At 39.3% G+C, this 16,685-nt stretch overlaps 1 protein-coding gene across 2 annotated transcripts in view; it reads right to left on the reverse strand.

Annotated features, from left to right (window-relative positions):
- Positions 1–352: 352 nt before the first annotated feature.
- Positions 353–16,685, reverse strand: part of LOC126480778 (E3 ubiquitin-protein ligase NRDP1) — a 57,919-nt gene continuing 41,586 nt past the window's right edge. For both annotated transcript variants that reach the window (XM_050104080.1, XM_050104081.1), the window contains one exon: positions 353–1,431. In XM_050104080.1, coding sequence (XP_049960037.1) covers positions 1,162–1,431 — 270 coding nt within the window. In that variant the 3' untranslated portion in view covers positions 353–1,161. The remainder of the gene's footprint in view (positions 1,432–16,685) is intronic.

The raw sequence follows: 16,685 nt of genomic DNA on the forward strand, positions 1-16,685 counted from the left end.
CATGAAAAAACTGCAAAAGTGGTTTAAGACAAAATCTGCAGACTTCTACAATAAAGGCATTTGGATGGTTAAGAAACACTGGAAAAATGTATAAACAGGGATGATGACTACACAGAGAAGAATTAACAACAAATCAACACAAACCCCCTATCACATTTTTAAGGACGACAATCCGAACTTTACGATGGACCCTCGTACTTACTGCTATTAATATATTACCAAAATAATTAGTGGTAGTGGTGCCGGAGGTAATAACTCACCTCCCCCGCATGCACCTACATGTTTCACCCTGCCTCGACCATTCTTAACGCTCCCCCAACCCCTCCTCCTCCCCTTCCCTCCAGCACACACCTCTACCCTTACCCCCACCATCCAGTGAACATCACTGTTCACTTTAGTCAGATCTCAGTGCTGGGAGATAGCAGTAACAACATGTACCTTTTCCATCTGCCCGTCAGCTTCTTAATTTAACTTGGCCACTAATACTCTGAAAGAAATGACTCATTAGAACACATGGTTACTTAGAAAATGCTGTGGAGAAGAAGAAGAGAACTTACGTACAAGCGGTGAATCGCAATATTGTTAAGTAAAAGATGTTGAAAGTGTGAGTGGGGGAAAAAAGTAGCCAAAGAGAACAGACAAAACAAAATAGTTCTCAAAAACACACACAGTTGATAGCACCAAATTTGTTACAAATGGCCATACCACTGAATTTGATGTTGCTGCAGATTTTAAATATTTCTAACAAGATCATTGCAGGGATAACAAAGGAATTTTTAACTTCCAATGTTTGCAATATGTTGGAAAGAACAATGGTGCACCTAAAATCATCATGCATTACTGACAGAGATTGTGAGTATTCTGAACAAGTGGTGATGGACAAATGTACAGTAATGTTACAGAAATGAAACAAATCCATTACAATGTTTTTATGATTACTGAGATAGCACCGACTTTGTCAGGACAGGACAGGACAGGAAGTCTAGACAGGGAAATACTATACAGAAAGGAAAAGGAAAGGTACAAAAATGGTAGAAAATGTTTAGTTGTAAGAACAGAATTTCCTAAATTCTGGTAGTCAGTGTACAACACAATGCTGAATTAACCAAGCATTTAAAACACTTTGAGGTTTAGTTAAATCACATGGATTTTCATGTTTTTTCACTCAATTCCATGAGCAAAAATCATAACAAGTCCAGGGTCAACCATCATGTCATCACTCATATGGGTATTGTCACACAGCAAAACTACTACGGCTTGCTTTCCTGGCACCCTCTTACACACGTACTGTTCATATTGACGACGATTATTTTGCCTAGTTTCCAGAGAACACAGTCCAGGTGGCCAGCGCCGTTCATGTGCATTTTCCATTAAATCATCCACAATATGGGGTGGACAGCCTGACTCTGACAACGTTCGTTTTATCATTGCCTGCACACAAAGCACAAGTGTGTTACACGTTAAATTTATGCAAAACTATTTTTACATTTTTGAAGTAATATTTGTGTACAGCTTTAACTTAATTTGTTTATCATAAGTAGAGGGGCAAGGAAAAACCAGAATCCTACATTGTAACTGCCTAATCCTGTAATTGTATGTCCCTGATAAGAACTTACTACACAAAACAATCAATTGCTGCTACAGCTCCATAAATCAGCCTTTTCCATCATCCTTTTAACTTCCAAACATGCTTTGATTTGTCACAAAACCAAAAACTGTGTTAGCTACACCAAATATTATTATGATTATCAAAATTAGACATTAAAGTCTTTATTAGGAAGGAGAGGCACACAGTAGTCAGTCGCAATCCCGTTAGCTTTTATTATTCTTGCAAATATAAATTTCGGCTATAAACAGCCATCCTCAGTGCATTTTCATTGTATTTCAACAGACTCTTGGCAGTTCATGTCACCATATATTCTTACAGGTGTATACACTGAAGGACACTGAGGCTGTTGCTGTGTGGCTCTCCTTCCTTATAGTATATGGTCACTGCACACAACAGTTCCTGAGGAATCAAAGTTGCTAAAGTGTTTATTGTAACTGAATGAATTAACTTTAAAAAATTGAATTACAGGTAAGAGAAAAGCTATTCAGTCACTCAAAATATATTACAATATCTTCAGTCGCTAAGAAATATAGTGTACGTTAAAGAAACAAAACACCTTTCCTTCAATGTATCAGTTTCCCTATGAATTACATCAGGCAGCAGAAAGAGGCATGTTACTTTTTATATCCATAAGAACAACATATTGTCAAACTTACTTTTTATGTAAGTATTCAACCAAAAAAATCACCGATAAGCTTTATGACCAAAGCACGTGTGCGCGTGCAGACACATGCATACTTACTCTGTACCAAGAATAAATCAAGTTCATGTTGTATATTTAATGACCTTGCAGACAACATTAACAGGAACCTCAGACATTTTGCAGACAATGCAGTTATCTATAATGAAGTACTGTCTGAAAGAAGCTGCATAAATACCCAGTTAGATCTTGGTAAGTTTTCAAAGTTGTCAAAGATTGGCAACTTGCTTTAAATGTTCAGAAATAAATTATGCACTTCACAAAATGAAAAAATGTAGTATCCTACGACTATAATATCAATTAGTACCTATTGGAATCTGCCAACTCATACAAATATCTGGGTATAGCACTTTGTAGGGATACAAAATGGAATCATCACATAGGTTCAGTTCTGGGTAAAGCAGATGGTTGACTTCAGTTTACTCCTAGGACATTGGGGAAGTGCAATCAGTCTACAAAGGAGACTGCTTACAAATCACTCACTCATGCCACCAGTTCGAGAATATTGCTCAAGTGTGTGGGACCCATACAAAATAGGTCTAACGAGGGATATTGAATTTATACAGAGGACAGCATGAATGGTCACAAGTTTGTTTAATCTGAGGGAGAGTGTCACAGAGATATTGAAGGAACTGAACTGAACTGAAAGGCTCCTTAAGATAGATTAAACTAGCTTTCCATGACGACCCTATGAATACACTGCAAACTGCTTTGTATCACTCACATAGAGACTGCGAGGATAAGATTAGAATAATTAATGCACACACAGAGGGATTCAATCATTCTTCCCACACTGCATATGTGAATGGAATGGGAAGAAACATAATAACTGGTGCACTGGGATGTGCCCTCTGCCATGCACCTCACAGTGGTTTGCAAAGTATTAATGTAGATGCAGAAGCCTTCAACTCCAGCTACACTGCACACTGTTTTTGAAACTTAAAACAGTGTGATGGGGATTCAAATCCAGAACCTGGCCTTGTATGGCAATGCTCTTACAGTAAGAACACTGTCTATGAATGGCAAAGTTATGGGTTGGAATCTTTGTCTGGCACACAGCTTCTTATCTGCCAAGAAGTTCCTACACATTGCATCATTTAGATGAAACACTTTCCTCACGACACATATCTGGAAATATTACTACTCCACCAATGTTACAAGATATTTACAAAATCTTAAACTTTTTGTTCTATATGTCTATCCTAGGAAATGAAATCTATTAAAAGTACAAAACAAACATACCTAGCAATTACTGTAATACTTTCTTAAAAACCCAAAGACTTTTGTTGTATCAATTACATATTACGTTTTCTTTCTGGTACAGCATCTATTGCTATTCAGTCAGGTCTAATTTTTACCCTTTAAGACAATTTGTCTCGCAGAGATTAGAACGCTGATGTACTTACTTTCTTGTTGTGCACCATGGGAAAGGGGAGACAATTTTTCCATATTGCCCCAAAGTTGTTCCTTGTTTGGTCCACTTTTAATGTTTCGATGCATAAATTTTCTTTCAATAAGGCCTTTTCCTGCTAAACTGTCCAAACCATACGATTAGTTCAGGATATGCAATTTGTGTGCTTGTTATTTCATCAACAGTCAATATTTCTGAGCCTCACATTGTAGGTTTAGCTGTCACTCTGTATGTTCTCTTCCCTCTTGAGTACCTTCCCATCACCACTTCAAGAGGCCGTTAATTCTCCTGTTAAGTGCTCATAAAATCTGTTACGCCTGTATCAATTTTTACAGTTCTTCATAATCATGATATGTGACTCTCTCTTCCTAATGGCAGTTTCTTTAATAACACAATTTGACAGTTTCCACCCTGAGGGTCATATGAAAGCTTAACTTCTGTTTTGCTTTGGTTAGTATGTATGCTGCAGATTTCTAAGAAAGTGTGTCAGCTCTGGGGCAGTGAGGAGCAATCACTTACAACAGTATTTAAAATTAGTGAAAACTTCTGTATAGAACTACTGTATGTTCAATAGCAATTTTTTAATTTCTTTAATTGTTTATTTTATAAACACTGGGACTGCAAATCAGATATTAGTAGTGCACAGGAATTCAGCTAGTTTTAGCCAGTTATTTAGTCTCAGTTCTGCAGACTTCCATATGTTCGATAGCTTTAATGTCTTCAATTCTTACACCTTGTTACCTAAACCTGTCTACTAGTTACAGGTGTATAGAGACTGTGCTTGTTGTGTGTGGATGTAGAGGAAACTGGCCAAAGACAGCAAATCATTAGAACCTGCAATTGCGATGGTTGTCAGGCTTGAAGACTACTGCCCATTGCTGTGGCACCAATGTGGCAGTCTTGGCATCTCTTGTGTCAATATCACCCAGCTGGTGTGCTTTCCGATGCACCTGGACTGGCTGAGGGCAAAAGGAAGACACTGGCTGATTGCTAATATCGAGGAAGACAGCAAATGCTGGATATACTGCTATCCCTGTGCATCTTAACAATAGATATCAGGTGTTGCCAAGTGCTATCTCACCAATCTGGATTGGACCCTATCTTCCTATGAGGTTCCCGGAGGGAAGGATGCCTGTTATTGGCAGCTCACAAGACTGGCAATGGGAGCCTCTTAGAAATGATGGCTTGACCAGGAAGGGTGTGCAGTATGGACTTCATGTGCTTCCTGGAAGTCTTGTCTGAGATGTGTAAGCAGCTCTGGTTGGATGGTTGGTTGGTTAGTTGACTGATTGGGGAAAGGGAGGATGGGAGGGTATAGAGCTTAAGCAGTGAGGGCATCCATTCCTCATGCATGGGGCAGTCCCTTTGGAGTTAAGTGATACCAGTCAAAAAACTGAATTGTGACAGAATGTAGAGTGGTAAAACTAAAGCATTGAAAGCAATATTCATGTCAGAGATGAGAAGTAATTGTGTGAGAGAAAAGTCTCTGGATTATGCTGAACTGCAGACCAGATAGCAGACGAGCCCATTCCCTGAAACCATCTGCAGCAAGAGGCACCTTCCCAATATCTGACCACCAACAGCCTGTTGCTGGTATAAGACAGTAACTGAATGCATAATTCCTTCCAGTTGGGTGAAAATAAGATCATAAAGTATAAGTAAAAAGGCTAAAAATTTGATTAACTCTACTAGAACTGACAATACTAAAATAAGGTGAGAGAAATAATCAGGTCACTAGGTAGGTGCGAGCAGCTGAGTGTCTTCTAGGACAATCACCCACCTATCCATGATGCATTATAGTCACACAGTTTAAGATGGGAATAGAGCCCATTTTCTTGGCAGAAGCATAAAATCCTCTTTAACTTTTCTTTCTCATCATTAACTAGTATTAAGGATAAGGAATTATTAATGTCTTGCCTTCACTGGAGTACTATATTACGAAGAGGTGGTACTGCAGAAAAAAAAAGAAAAAAAAATGATGAGGGGTGAGTTAGGAAATAAAGGATAGCTGCATCTGAAAGCAACTAGAAATAATAAAGAGCTTGTGACCAGAGTGGCTGGCAGAGGAGGTCGGGTCTAGACACCCCACCTCTGCTCTCACCATCAGACCCAGTATGCAGCAAGAGGTACACCAACCCCAACCATCTCACTCCTGCCACGAAATCAATTTAAAACATTATGTTATGATGGGGAGATAGTGATTGGAAGTATTACATGGCGACAAGGACAACACTGATCAGACATAGTGACAAGGACAATACTGATCAATAGGGTGGATACTGATCATTGAGTTACTAGAAATTAAAGCTCAGTCGAGGGGATTCTGCTAAATAAAATTATGCCTCTGTCAACTGCTATCAGCTCCACCAAAAAATCACTACACGTTCCCAGAAAATAATGTTGCTCCTCAATGTGTGGAGATGTAAAAGCATATTCTCTTCTGTCCATAGTTTTAGAGTTGTCTGTGTGAATGATGGTTATCAGTCTGAAATTACTGAACAACAGAGAGAAATAGACATGGAAAGTGCAGGGGGGCAACAAAGTTCAGTGTCCTTGAAAGAGACAGATCCTAATCGATGGTCTGGGAACTAACGAGTGTCTGGGAACCAACCAATGAGACTAGGAACTAACAAGGAGTGCCTGGGAATACACAAGTAGTACATTCTAAAGGGGGCTAAGTGGACATCTCAGCAGAGGGTCTCTAGACACATTCCAACTGGGAAAGAAACCCAGTGGTGATTATCATGGCACCAACATGTCTTGAATGAAAAAGGAATTCAGTAAGTCACATGACTATGAAATTATTGTATGCTGATTGAATAAGTGATCAAGAATTGGTACTGTCAGAACTGGAGAAATAATATAACTGCTTCTACAAAGAGACTGTCTATAAGACAGAACGGAAGCTGCCAGTGAATAGTCTTCATCAACGATGATGTACTAGACCCAATATTTGCAAAGTTAAAAGTGCTGCTAAGCCATAAACCTGTAAATCATAGTCCAGCCAAGATGAGACTACAGCCCAGTAAACACGGAACAATAGTGCAGCCTGCATCCCAAGAAAGATGGGTGAGGAAACAGATAATGTCAAGGTTCCATACACAGTCTTTTGTTGACAAATATGGGGCAGCAATGCCAGCTTTCTATCAAAATGAAGTCTTAAACATTTGTACTCACACAGAGTTCTGCGTCCAGATGAACCGGGATACAATGACAGGAAGGCATGACCCCTGTTTTCTTGGGAGAAAGCTGGTAGCCTTTGGAGAGGGTGTAAGTGGAGAGTCCTCAGATGTCTCCTTGAAGCAGACATTCAGCAAAGGCTACAGATTGGGAGTTAATACAAAAGACGTTGACATACAGCACGTGGGTAAAAAATGAGAGACTGTATGGAAGCCTGAGGGAAGCTGTCCTTTTGAATCTGTGGGGAGCTGAATGACATACCAACATTAACCTGCCATGATAGGAGGGATAGAAACTAACAAAAATCAGTAGCAGAAACTGGCACTGTCTTTGGAGGAAAAAGATTGATAGGGAGACTTGAAAGCCAATCACGGAGGGGAAGTGAAATGTGATGGCACTAAGAGGTATTGTACACCTTACGTATGTCGAAAGAGACTGTAATTAGATGTGTGTGTTTAGAAAAATGCATTTGGCTTTTTTTCTTGAATCTAACTAGATAATTGATTATGGATCATCCTGTCCAGAAAACACACTGACAGGGGTATAAAATGACTTAGGTGGGTTTGTGTACCATCATCAGAAAGATACAGATTGAGACCACAAAAAATTGGTCAATCAGAAGACCCCTTGGCATTGAAATATCGAGGAGAAGGAATAGGGTGGCAGGGGAAGAACTGTCAGATTTAGGTATGGAAGTGACCTGCCCAGAGATAAATAGACATTGCAAATGGTGATTGCTGGGGCCATTTGCACACCCACTGCTTTTGCTTCCCATGTTAACAGAGCATGACACTCCTTGACAACATTCGACAATTCATACAGAACCCTCCAGATGCTCTCTTGGGGCCCAAACAACACTGACAGAAGGCACAGTAGTCTCATAGGTTTGGAAAATGGCCATTGTTGAACAACAAAGATTGCAGAACAGGAGGAAATTATTATTATTATTATTATTATTATTGCTGTTGCTGTTCTGGCAAGTGACAATAATATCCATTGCAGTTCCACTGAATTATTACATTTAGGGTGTCCTGGTTCCACATGAAGAGGTCAAGAGGACATGTAATGGTCCAGGATCACTGTGTTACCAGTAGGGATGGAAGAACATTGACAAACATAGGTTGAGAATTCAATGACATGGGGAGATCTGGTGCCTCCAGGATCACCTTAGTAGCCTTCTTCTCTCCAGGTTTGTTTTTTCTTTTTCTCCCTAACTACTTTAGCCTTTGATTACTTGCAAGGGTTCTGCTATGCGGGTAGGAACTGAAGAGTGAGCATCCCTGGGACTTGCAGTCTGGGGATCCTTCAGCCACAGTATGGTGTCTGGTAAGTGGTCTGTAGATTTCTGAGGAGTGGGTTCATTAAAGGTAGCACTGTCACAGATAGATGCCAGAGGAAGATGGTGTTTCTCTAGCCAAGTGCAAGAAGACAATGTTTCCAAAGTTGGTGCTGTAGGAACCACAGGTAGGTAGAGCCTACCTCCTCTCTCTCTCTCACTCTCACTCATGTGACCTGTGGCATTTGTTAACAGAATTGTAGGGGCTCCATAATACGCCAGACATGCACGAGCAGCAGAGAATGGGTGGGGATACACACTGAGATTTTTAGGTAGGAGCAAAGTCTTTGGATAAGCAGCACACCACTAAGCCACAAGCAGAGTACCTATAGTTATAGCCCGCCCGGTTAGCCGTGCGGTCTAATGCACTGCTTTCCAGGTGGGAAGACGTGCCAGTCCCTGGCACAAATCTGCCTGGCGGATTGGTGTCATGCTCCAGTGTGCTGGCCAGTCTGTGGATGGGTTTTAAGGCAGTTTTCCATCTGCCTTGGTGTATGTGGGCTCGTTCCCCTTATTTCGCCTCAATTACACTATGTCGGCGATTGCTGCGCAAACACTATCTCCACGTATGCGTACACCGTAATTACTCTACAATGCAAACATAGGTATATATGACGGTAGTATCTGTTCCCGAAAGAACAGTTACCGTGGATGACCATTTCTAGCAAACATAGGTATTACACTCATCTGGTGTGAGACATTCCCAGGGAGAGAGGGGGGGGGTTCAGGGGCGGGGGGTTTCAGGGGGGGGGGGGGGGGGGGGGCTCCACTGGGGGCCAAACCGCACAATAACCCTGGGTTCGGTGTGGGGCGGTGGTGGGGTGAGTGAACTGCTGTAGGCTGTTGTGGGGTTGTTAACCACTGAGGGCTACGGTGGGGACGAAGCCTCTCCGTTGTTTCTAGGTTCCCAGTTCCATGCAATACAATACCTATAGTTGTTATGCAACAGCAAACATCACTTCAGGTCATAAATAAAACTAAATATTAATTAGCTGCAGAAATGTTTAGGATAAGGTCTTAAGGCATATTTTCATTTATGAGTGACAACAATACACACAGTGCTTTGAATACAAAGTTGGGTGAAACCAGAGTTAAAAGGCACTCACATACTAAATGCTAAATAGAGTGTAACCATAATGAACAAACCATTAGTCATACCCAGGAGATTTCTCACAACAACATGTCACACTGCCTCTAATCTTGATAATAGTCTCAGTTCAGAGAGAGAGAGAGAGAGAGAGAGAGAGAGAGAGAGAGAGGGGTCACAAGCTTCTTCACGTAAGCCACATTCAGCTGCAACTTCTCACTGATTATTAATTCCTGTAGAGCTATCAAACCGAGAGGGTGCCGATTGCTATGCTTCATCCAATGTTCTAGATAGCCCCCAACATTTTCAATGTGATTAACACTGGGTGACTTAACAGGCAAATCAATGTTCAACAGAATGCCCGAGTGCTCATTGGACGAGGAATGTAAGTGTGCAGACCTGTTAACACAGGTATTATCTTGAAGACAGGAGTGCCCACACTATACTCATCATGATGAAGGAGAAAGGGCAACCCTTAGCCACTGAGGAAGTTTAAAAGCATCCTGGTTCATGTTCATAATAAGACTGAACGAATCAGTCGATATTACGTCCTTAGAAGACTGAATAAATCAGTTGATGCCATGTCTTGATACAAAAGAAACCCCCAAAACACCATGGACTCACCCTTGGCCCGAACCACATCCTCACACATTGCAGATTAAATTTATCACTAACCAAATGTTGGAAAACATCCATATTTATGTTTATGATAGTCTGAATAAGTAGGTTCAAATCACAGTAAGAAAACCTGTGGGTTAAACAACTCATTAGTTATTTAAGTACTTGACATCTAGCGTAATTAGAAATTAGGCACAAAACATGTGCCCAGTCAGCTACTTTGTGTGTGGCCCACTTGTAACACTATTATCAATATTAGCTATATTTGTCTTCTGTATCACCAAGTTCTTTGATGTAACACCTCCGTAAATGTTTTATTTATTAATCATGTCAATTTATGTCAATGTAACTAATCTACAGATATAACAATATTATGAGAAGAAAAGCTGCTACTTACTATATAGTGGAGATGCTGAGTCGCAGATAGGCACAACGAAAGTGAACTCACAATGAAAGCTTTCGGCCATTAAGGCTTTTGCACAAGAGTGTGTGCGCACGTATGTGTGTGTATTGTTGACAAAGGCCTTAATGGCCGAAAGCTTTAATTGTGAGTATCATTTTGTTGTGCCTATCTGCGACTCAGCATGTCCGCCATATGGTAAGTAGTGACTTTCCTTCTCATAATATTGTTACATTCCATCCTGGATTTTCCATTGTTTAATCTACAGATGTAACTTTAAAAATAATCTTCTGTAATCGAATGTAAGTATTAAAACTTTACCTACTGGTTCATGCACACGGAAAGTAGGTTTGTAATCATGAAAAACTGATGGAAGTCCCTCTGTAACAAAACTGGCTTGGCGGTAATAGAAAAGGTGGATTTGGCAGTCAAACTGCAAGACTTCTTTGAGGCCAGAATTAGCTGGTGGCTAGAAGGCAAAATGTTCACATCTTGTGAACTGAGTAAGGCAAGAAGAAAAGCAAGATTATAATACAGCCTCGGATGTGGAAGTAATTTGGCTTATTATTCATAGCATACTTTGGTTAGATCTGTACTACAAAAATCTGATGCTCAGAAGAGAATTTACAGTGTTTGTTACACAACAAGAGCTGTGGACACTTTTCCTGCTATTTTTGAACAGCCACAGATCAACTCTGCCACTACCTTCATCTCAATGAATCAGTTGAGTACTATGTAATTACAAGGACTAGTTTCTTTTTCAGTAATAAGCTGGTGCTCTTCAAACTTTGTGTCTGGTGTTCTTCAAACTTTGTGTTGAACACACCTGTATTTTATCATAATCATTTACCTACGCAGGGTCCTGTCCCAAGTGCTACAATATTGCCAAGTATCTTATTTTATTGAGCTGAAAAGTATAAGGTTCAGCCAAAGGAAATCTGGTCAGTACATCCACGTTTGCCTTACATGTAAGGTGGCACCATGTAACTGCAGGTATGATGGCACCATCTACTGGTAGAGAGAGTGATGCGTGCACAATGTTTGATGTTGCATAGCGCCAGTGTTGTTTCATGCTGAAGAGAAGGGGGTCACACAAGTTATTGTCCGCTACCGAACATGCAGGTGAGTAAGCAGGAACAACGAGGAGTGATTCGATTTTTGGCAGCAGAGGGAGTTGGAGGCTGTAAAATGTATTGATGGATGAAGGCTATGTATGGTGAGTACAGTCTGAGTTGTTCCAGTGTTGTGGAATGGCACAAATTATTCCTTGAGGGGCCCAGAGTCACTGGAAGATGATGCTCATCCTGGACAGGCTCATCATGTCATCACACCGGAAATGATTGTGGAAGTGAATGCTTTAGTCTCTGACAACCGCTTAATCACCATGGATGAGATCCATCGGTGTTTGGACGTCTAAAACCAGCTATTCACGGATATTGATTCGCAATGGATGACTGAGTGAGAGACTGGGTTCAGGCCTGGATCCGGCAGCAGCCTACTAGCTTCTTCAAGGATGGAATCGACTGGCTAGTGTCGCAATGGGATAAATGTGCCAACAGTTTTGGTGACTATTTTTGAATATGTGTACTGTGTATAACTCCAATTTTGAGTTGATAAAATCTTAACAGTTACTTTGCACTAGTGACCAAGTTTCATTTGAATTCCCCTAATAATTTTAATAAATGTTGACTACAGTTAATAAACTTTGTGGAGTAGCAAATTTCATAACTATTTAGTGAGCCTAAATTTTGAAGTACTCCTCATATTTCATAAAATGTTTCACTAAAGTACAATTGCCAAGAAAAGATTTAAAGTATTCAGTTTAAAGATTGTTCTTATTGAAATCTCAGTACAGTATTACAGTTACCTGCAAAACTATAATGATAGTTACTGGCCAGTAGACTTCAAAGGTCTGGCATAAGTATTAATTACTGTGCAGGTCTGGAAGAAACAGTGTTTATAATTTCATGTGTATATAATTAGTGTTTCTCATGTCGTGTTGTGACTAAAATATTCAGCCTTGAGCTGTGTGTAACGATAAGATTTGAGTCCCAGCCCCTTGCTAATTGTTGAGCCAGATTTAAGTTTCATATTACAACTACAGCATTAATGAGTTGCACTTGCCAGTTCTTTAACTTTTGTGTACTAAGATAACTGGCTACAACTATTCGAACTATACTAAATCCAAGTAACACACGTTCAATCTGAGCGAAACGGTACAAGAAAGTGAATGCTCCTCGAGAATAAAAATAGTAATCAGACTAGAGTGTAATTACCCGAAAACCATATCAATGACAGTATTTTCCAATGACTAAGCTGATAAAAGAACTTCTTGTCCAGTTAATATTGCCTCACCATCTGTAATTATTAACCTACATTACTCATTAGGTTTCTGCTTTAATATTAAGTGTTGCTGAGAGCCAGCTTTTGCAAAAATAGTTACATATACCTTCTGTTGTTCACACCAAACTACTGTTACATTGCCTGATAAATTAAATTGCGCAACTGCTTATTTGCAATACATAATTTCAGAATCGAGTACAGTCAATCCCAATAGTTAACCTTCATGAACAGTGCTAGTACTTGATACAACTTTGCCTAATTAGGCTGGCGACCATTTCCTTTATTACTAATAAAAGTTTGGTTCAACTCCCACTTGTTCTGCTATTGCTTCATTTCAATAGAAATAGTATCAAGAAATGAAATTCAGTCCGATACCTTATCTGTCAAGCAGTCATGACCTTTCCAAATCCTTTCACAGAAGTAACATTATGGTTTACTGCATATTTAGTAAGAACCAGTAGTGTTATAAACTGAACACATGCAGCTTTATGTGTTACTGTTTGCAATTGATTTTTGCAGATACCCAAATCAAAATGTCCATGCATGCAGTTCCCTTTATGACAAAGCAAGCTGCAATATTTTTACTTGTTTTGCCATCTGTTTCCTTAAAATTCATTTTTTCATTTTTGACTAATTACCTTTAACATACATGAGTATAATCTGCATCTTCATAAAAGAGAAAGATTGGCCCTCGGTTTTAAAGAATATAACACCAGATCTAATTTTGTGCGTAGTTTTAAGTATGTAATTAATCTTATAACTTATTTGGACTATTCCTTGTTAGTAACTTTTGATATAGGGTGAAATCAGTAATTGTTTCGTTACTTAAATTCTATAGTTGAAATATAAACAAATATAAATTCTGTACTAATTATAAAAATTTGGAGGAACAACTAATAGTATTCTTAAAGGATCTATTTGGCTCTATTCAAAAACATGTAAGCAAAGCCAGTCCTTAATTCCAAAGTAATTAATAGTTTTGTCAACAGTATTGTTGGTGTAACAATGTGTGTTAATGTCATCATTTAAACAAATAATTTGGCCTAACTCTCGTGGTAGAAAAAGCTGTTGAAATATATATATATATATATGCGGTTAACTCAAGGAGTTAAGTTTGAATTGTAATTTCTGTACATTAAACATCCAACAATGTATACTTTCAGTGCCTATTATTGTGATGATATAATATACGGGCCCAATTTTTGGTCCCGAGACAGTCAGTCCATGGCTGAGTTTCATACAAGAAACTCGTGTTGGTTAGAGCAACAATAATGCATCAACCTAACCATGAAATAAGTGTTACACCAATAGGCCATGTATGACTGTGTTCAATTTATCTGAAAGATTGAAATGTGTAGTTAGGTTTTTACTGCTCATAGATTTTAGACAGTAAACTATTGTAGCAGTATGTTGATTTTTGGCTGCAAACTATTAATGAGGCTTATCGAAAGTTAAACAATAGTGCACTGGTCATATAACTGTGTATTATTGGGGGGTTGTAAACAGTGTAAGTAAAGAACTTTTAAACGCAGATGTGCACATGTAGGCTACATCATTTAAAATAGTGAGTGAGTAACTTCCACACCCCTCCCATTTTTCAGCCACTGTAGCAACGCAGTACGTTAACATTGAGGACAATCAATGAAGAAATAAAGCAGGCGAACGTCACACCTTCACAATGCTTGCTTGGAAAGTGGTTAAGATGGATCTGCTTAGCAGTAATTTCAATCATATTTGAAACCAATTACCACTGACAAGGCAAAGCACTAGCTTCCTAATCCTCTCACTCAGAATTCTCTTACGACCAGTGTTCATATGCAGTGTTAGATAACTGCGAGTTCAATACCATCCCCCTGTAGAGACACTAAGGCACACCAAGTCAATGCTGATACACCAACAAATCGAGCAATTTCACTCTCAATGTAGCCGTGCACATGTCTAAACATGGCAGCTGCTGCTCTGTCAGATCTCCACATCAATCCATCTTATAGCAATTATTTATACAATCAACTGACTCCACTCCACTGTCCTCACATTAGAGGTGGAGGGGCACATGACACCTGGTACCAGTTCAACACCATTCACACAGCACTCCATATTGACCAGTGTGCTTTTTCAAGGTGAGGTCAATATTTTGCCCTGGTAGTTTATTTTGGTAGGGTAAGCTTGACACTAATGGTAGACATATTTCTACTTCACAAGTGTGATGGCAGAAAGGTAAGAAGCTATGTGGGCAGTCAGTGGCCAGAGACAGTGCTCATGTGGGTGAGAGTTGTGTTAGTGTGAACGAGTGCCTGGTATCTCCTGCACAAGGTCTCTACAGGTGTAATTTTTTTTGTGTCTGTCTGTAACTCATTGTGTCCTCTATATGGTGAGTAGCATTCTACCCTTTTCATAACATTGTCATTATTTCATCCTGTGTTTTCCACTGTCTTATCCCTTCTTTTAGCCATGTTGTGCCAATGACGTATTTTTTAATTCTGCTTTATATTAGATGGGACTCTTGCTGAGAACCTTTACACCAAGAGTACGGAACTCCACCCTGAACACCAGCAAAGGAGGCAAAAATCTGCATGGTATGTATTTTTGTGTCTCTTATTGACATTATGTAGCTCATTGCTCAGCTGAAATTGACTTTTATTGACAGCAACAAATCCCATTACGGAGCAGATGAATTGGGGTAGTGAGTCTAAGAATTCCAAGAGCCTTAAAAAGGCTTCTGGAAGATGTGTGGTTATCTGTTTTACAGAGTATTCTTACTGCTTGGTTCTGATGAATGAACGCTATTTACTTTTGATACACTGCCCCAGGAGGAAGTTCCATAAGACAATGGAGAAAAAATATGTAAAATAAGGCAACATATCTGTCATTAGAACCATCTCTCTGTGTATTGATCTAAGGCCAAAAAAATGGTAACCGAGTCTCCTGATAAGTTTATCTGTGTGTTAATCCCATGGAATTCTAAAGAAGTGTTTCATTTAGAGTATGATCATTAAAGTTTACTTCTGGTTCTAACAAGCAATTTTGGATTCTTTTGAAATTGGATAATACGAGTCTTTGTGAGATTAAGTCTTACACTATTAGCTATGAATCACTTGTAGGCATCTTGAGCCATCATATAAGCCACGGGTGGGCAACAGTATAGGCACGTGGGTCACTTTGTGGAAGCAGAGGTCAGTGGAGAGCTACACCTTTTAAAATGATTGCATGCATTAGTTAACTCTCCACTTCAGAAAAGGTATAAATTGTTACATAAAAATTCTGAATGTCTTGGTAGGCTGCAGAAAAAGTCATTAGCAGACCACAGGTGGCCTGTGGGCTGCTATTCACCCACATTTGGCTATGACCCTACATTTGTATAATCATCTCAGCAAACACTACAGTTTCTAACTGCCCTTTAACATCATAAGATCATTTATGTAGGTTACAACCAAGAGTGGTTATATTGCTGATCATTATGGGACACCTATTCTGAAGTTATTTTCATGGCTGCAATACAGTCTGTCAATCAGTCCTGCTGCTTTCTGTTATGAAGAACAACTTTGTCCCTGCAAGGGAGATTGCATTAATAGCATAAAATTTTGTGACCCACATAATCTAAGACTTTGACAAAGTTACAGAATATTCCAAATGGATAATTTTTCCTTGTGTAATTGTGTCAGAACTTCAGTTGCAAGTTTCTGTATGAAAGAGAAACAGAAGCAGTTCACAAGGTTTTTTTTTTTTTTTCTCCCCCCCCCAACTAAATGAGTTTGTATTCTGTCAATTCTTGGTGCAGTAAACTTTATTACAACAGCAATTAATATATGATCAGAAAGTATAACTTTAGACCAAACACCCTTATTTGTTTGGTCTGTAGCCATTACAGCCCTCCTCCTCCTCCTCCTTCTTCTTTCTCAAACAGTTTTGAAAAGACTGTAAAGAGTGGAATGGGTTTGAAATTGAAGATGGCTCAATTATCTCTAGCTGCTTTGTTCATTTACAACTTACAGAAGCCAATA

This window comes from Schistocerca serialis, chromosome 5 (assembly GCF_023864345.2).
Source record: "Schistocerca serialis cubense isolate TAMUIC-IGC-003099 chromosome 5, iqSchSeri2.2, whole genome shotgun sequence".
Classification (NCBI taxonomy): domain Eukaryota; kingdom Metazoa; phylum Arthropoda; class Insecta; order Orthoptera; family Acrididae; genus Schistocerca; species Schistocerca serialis.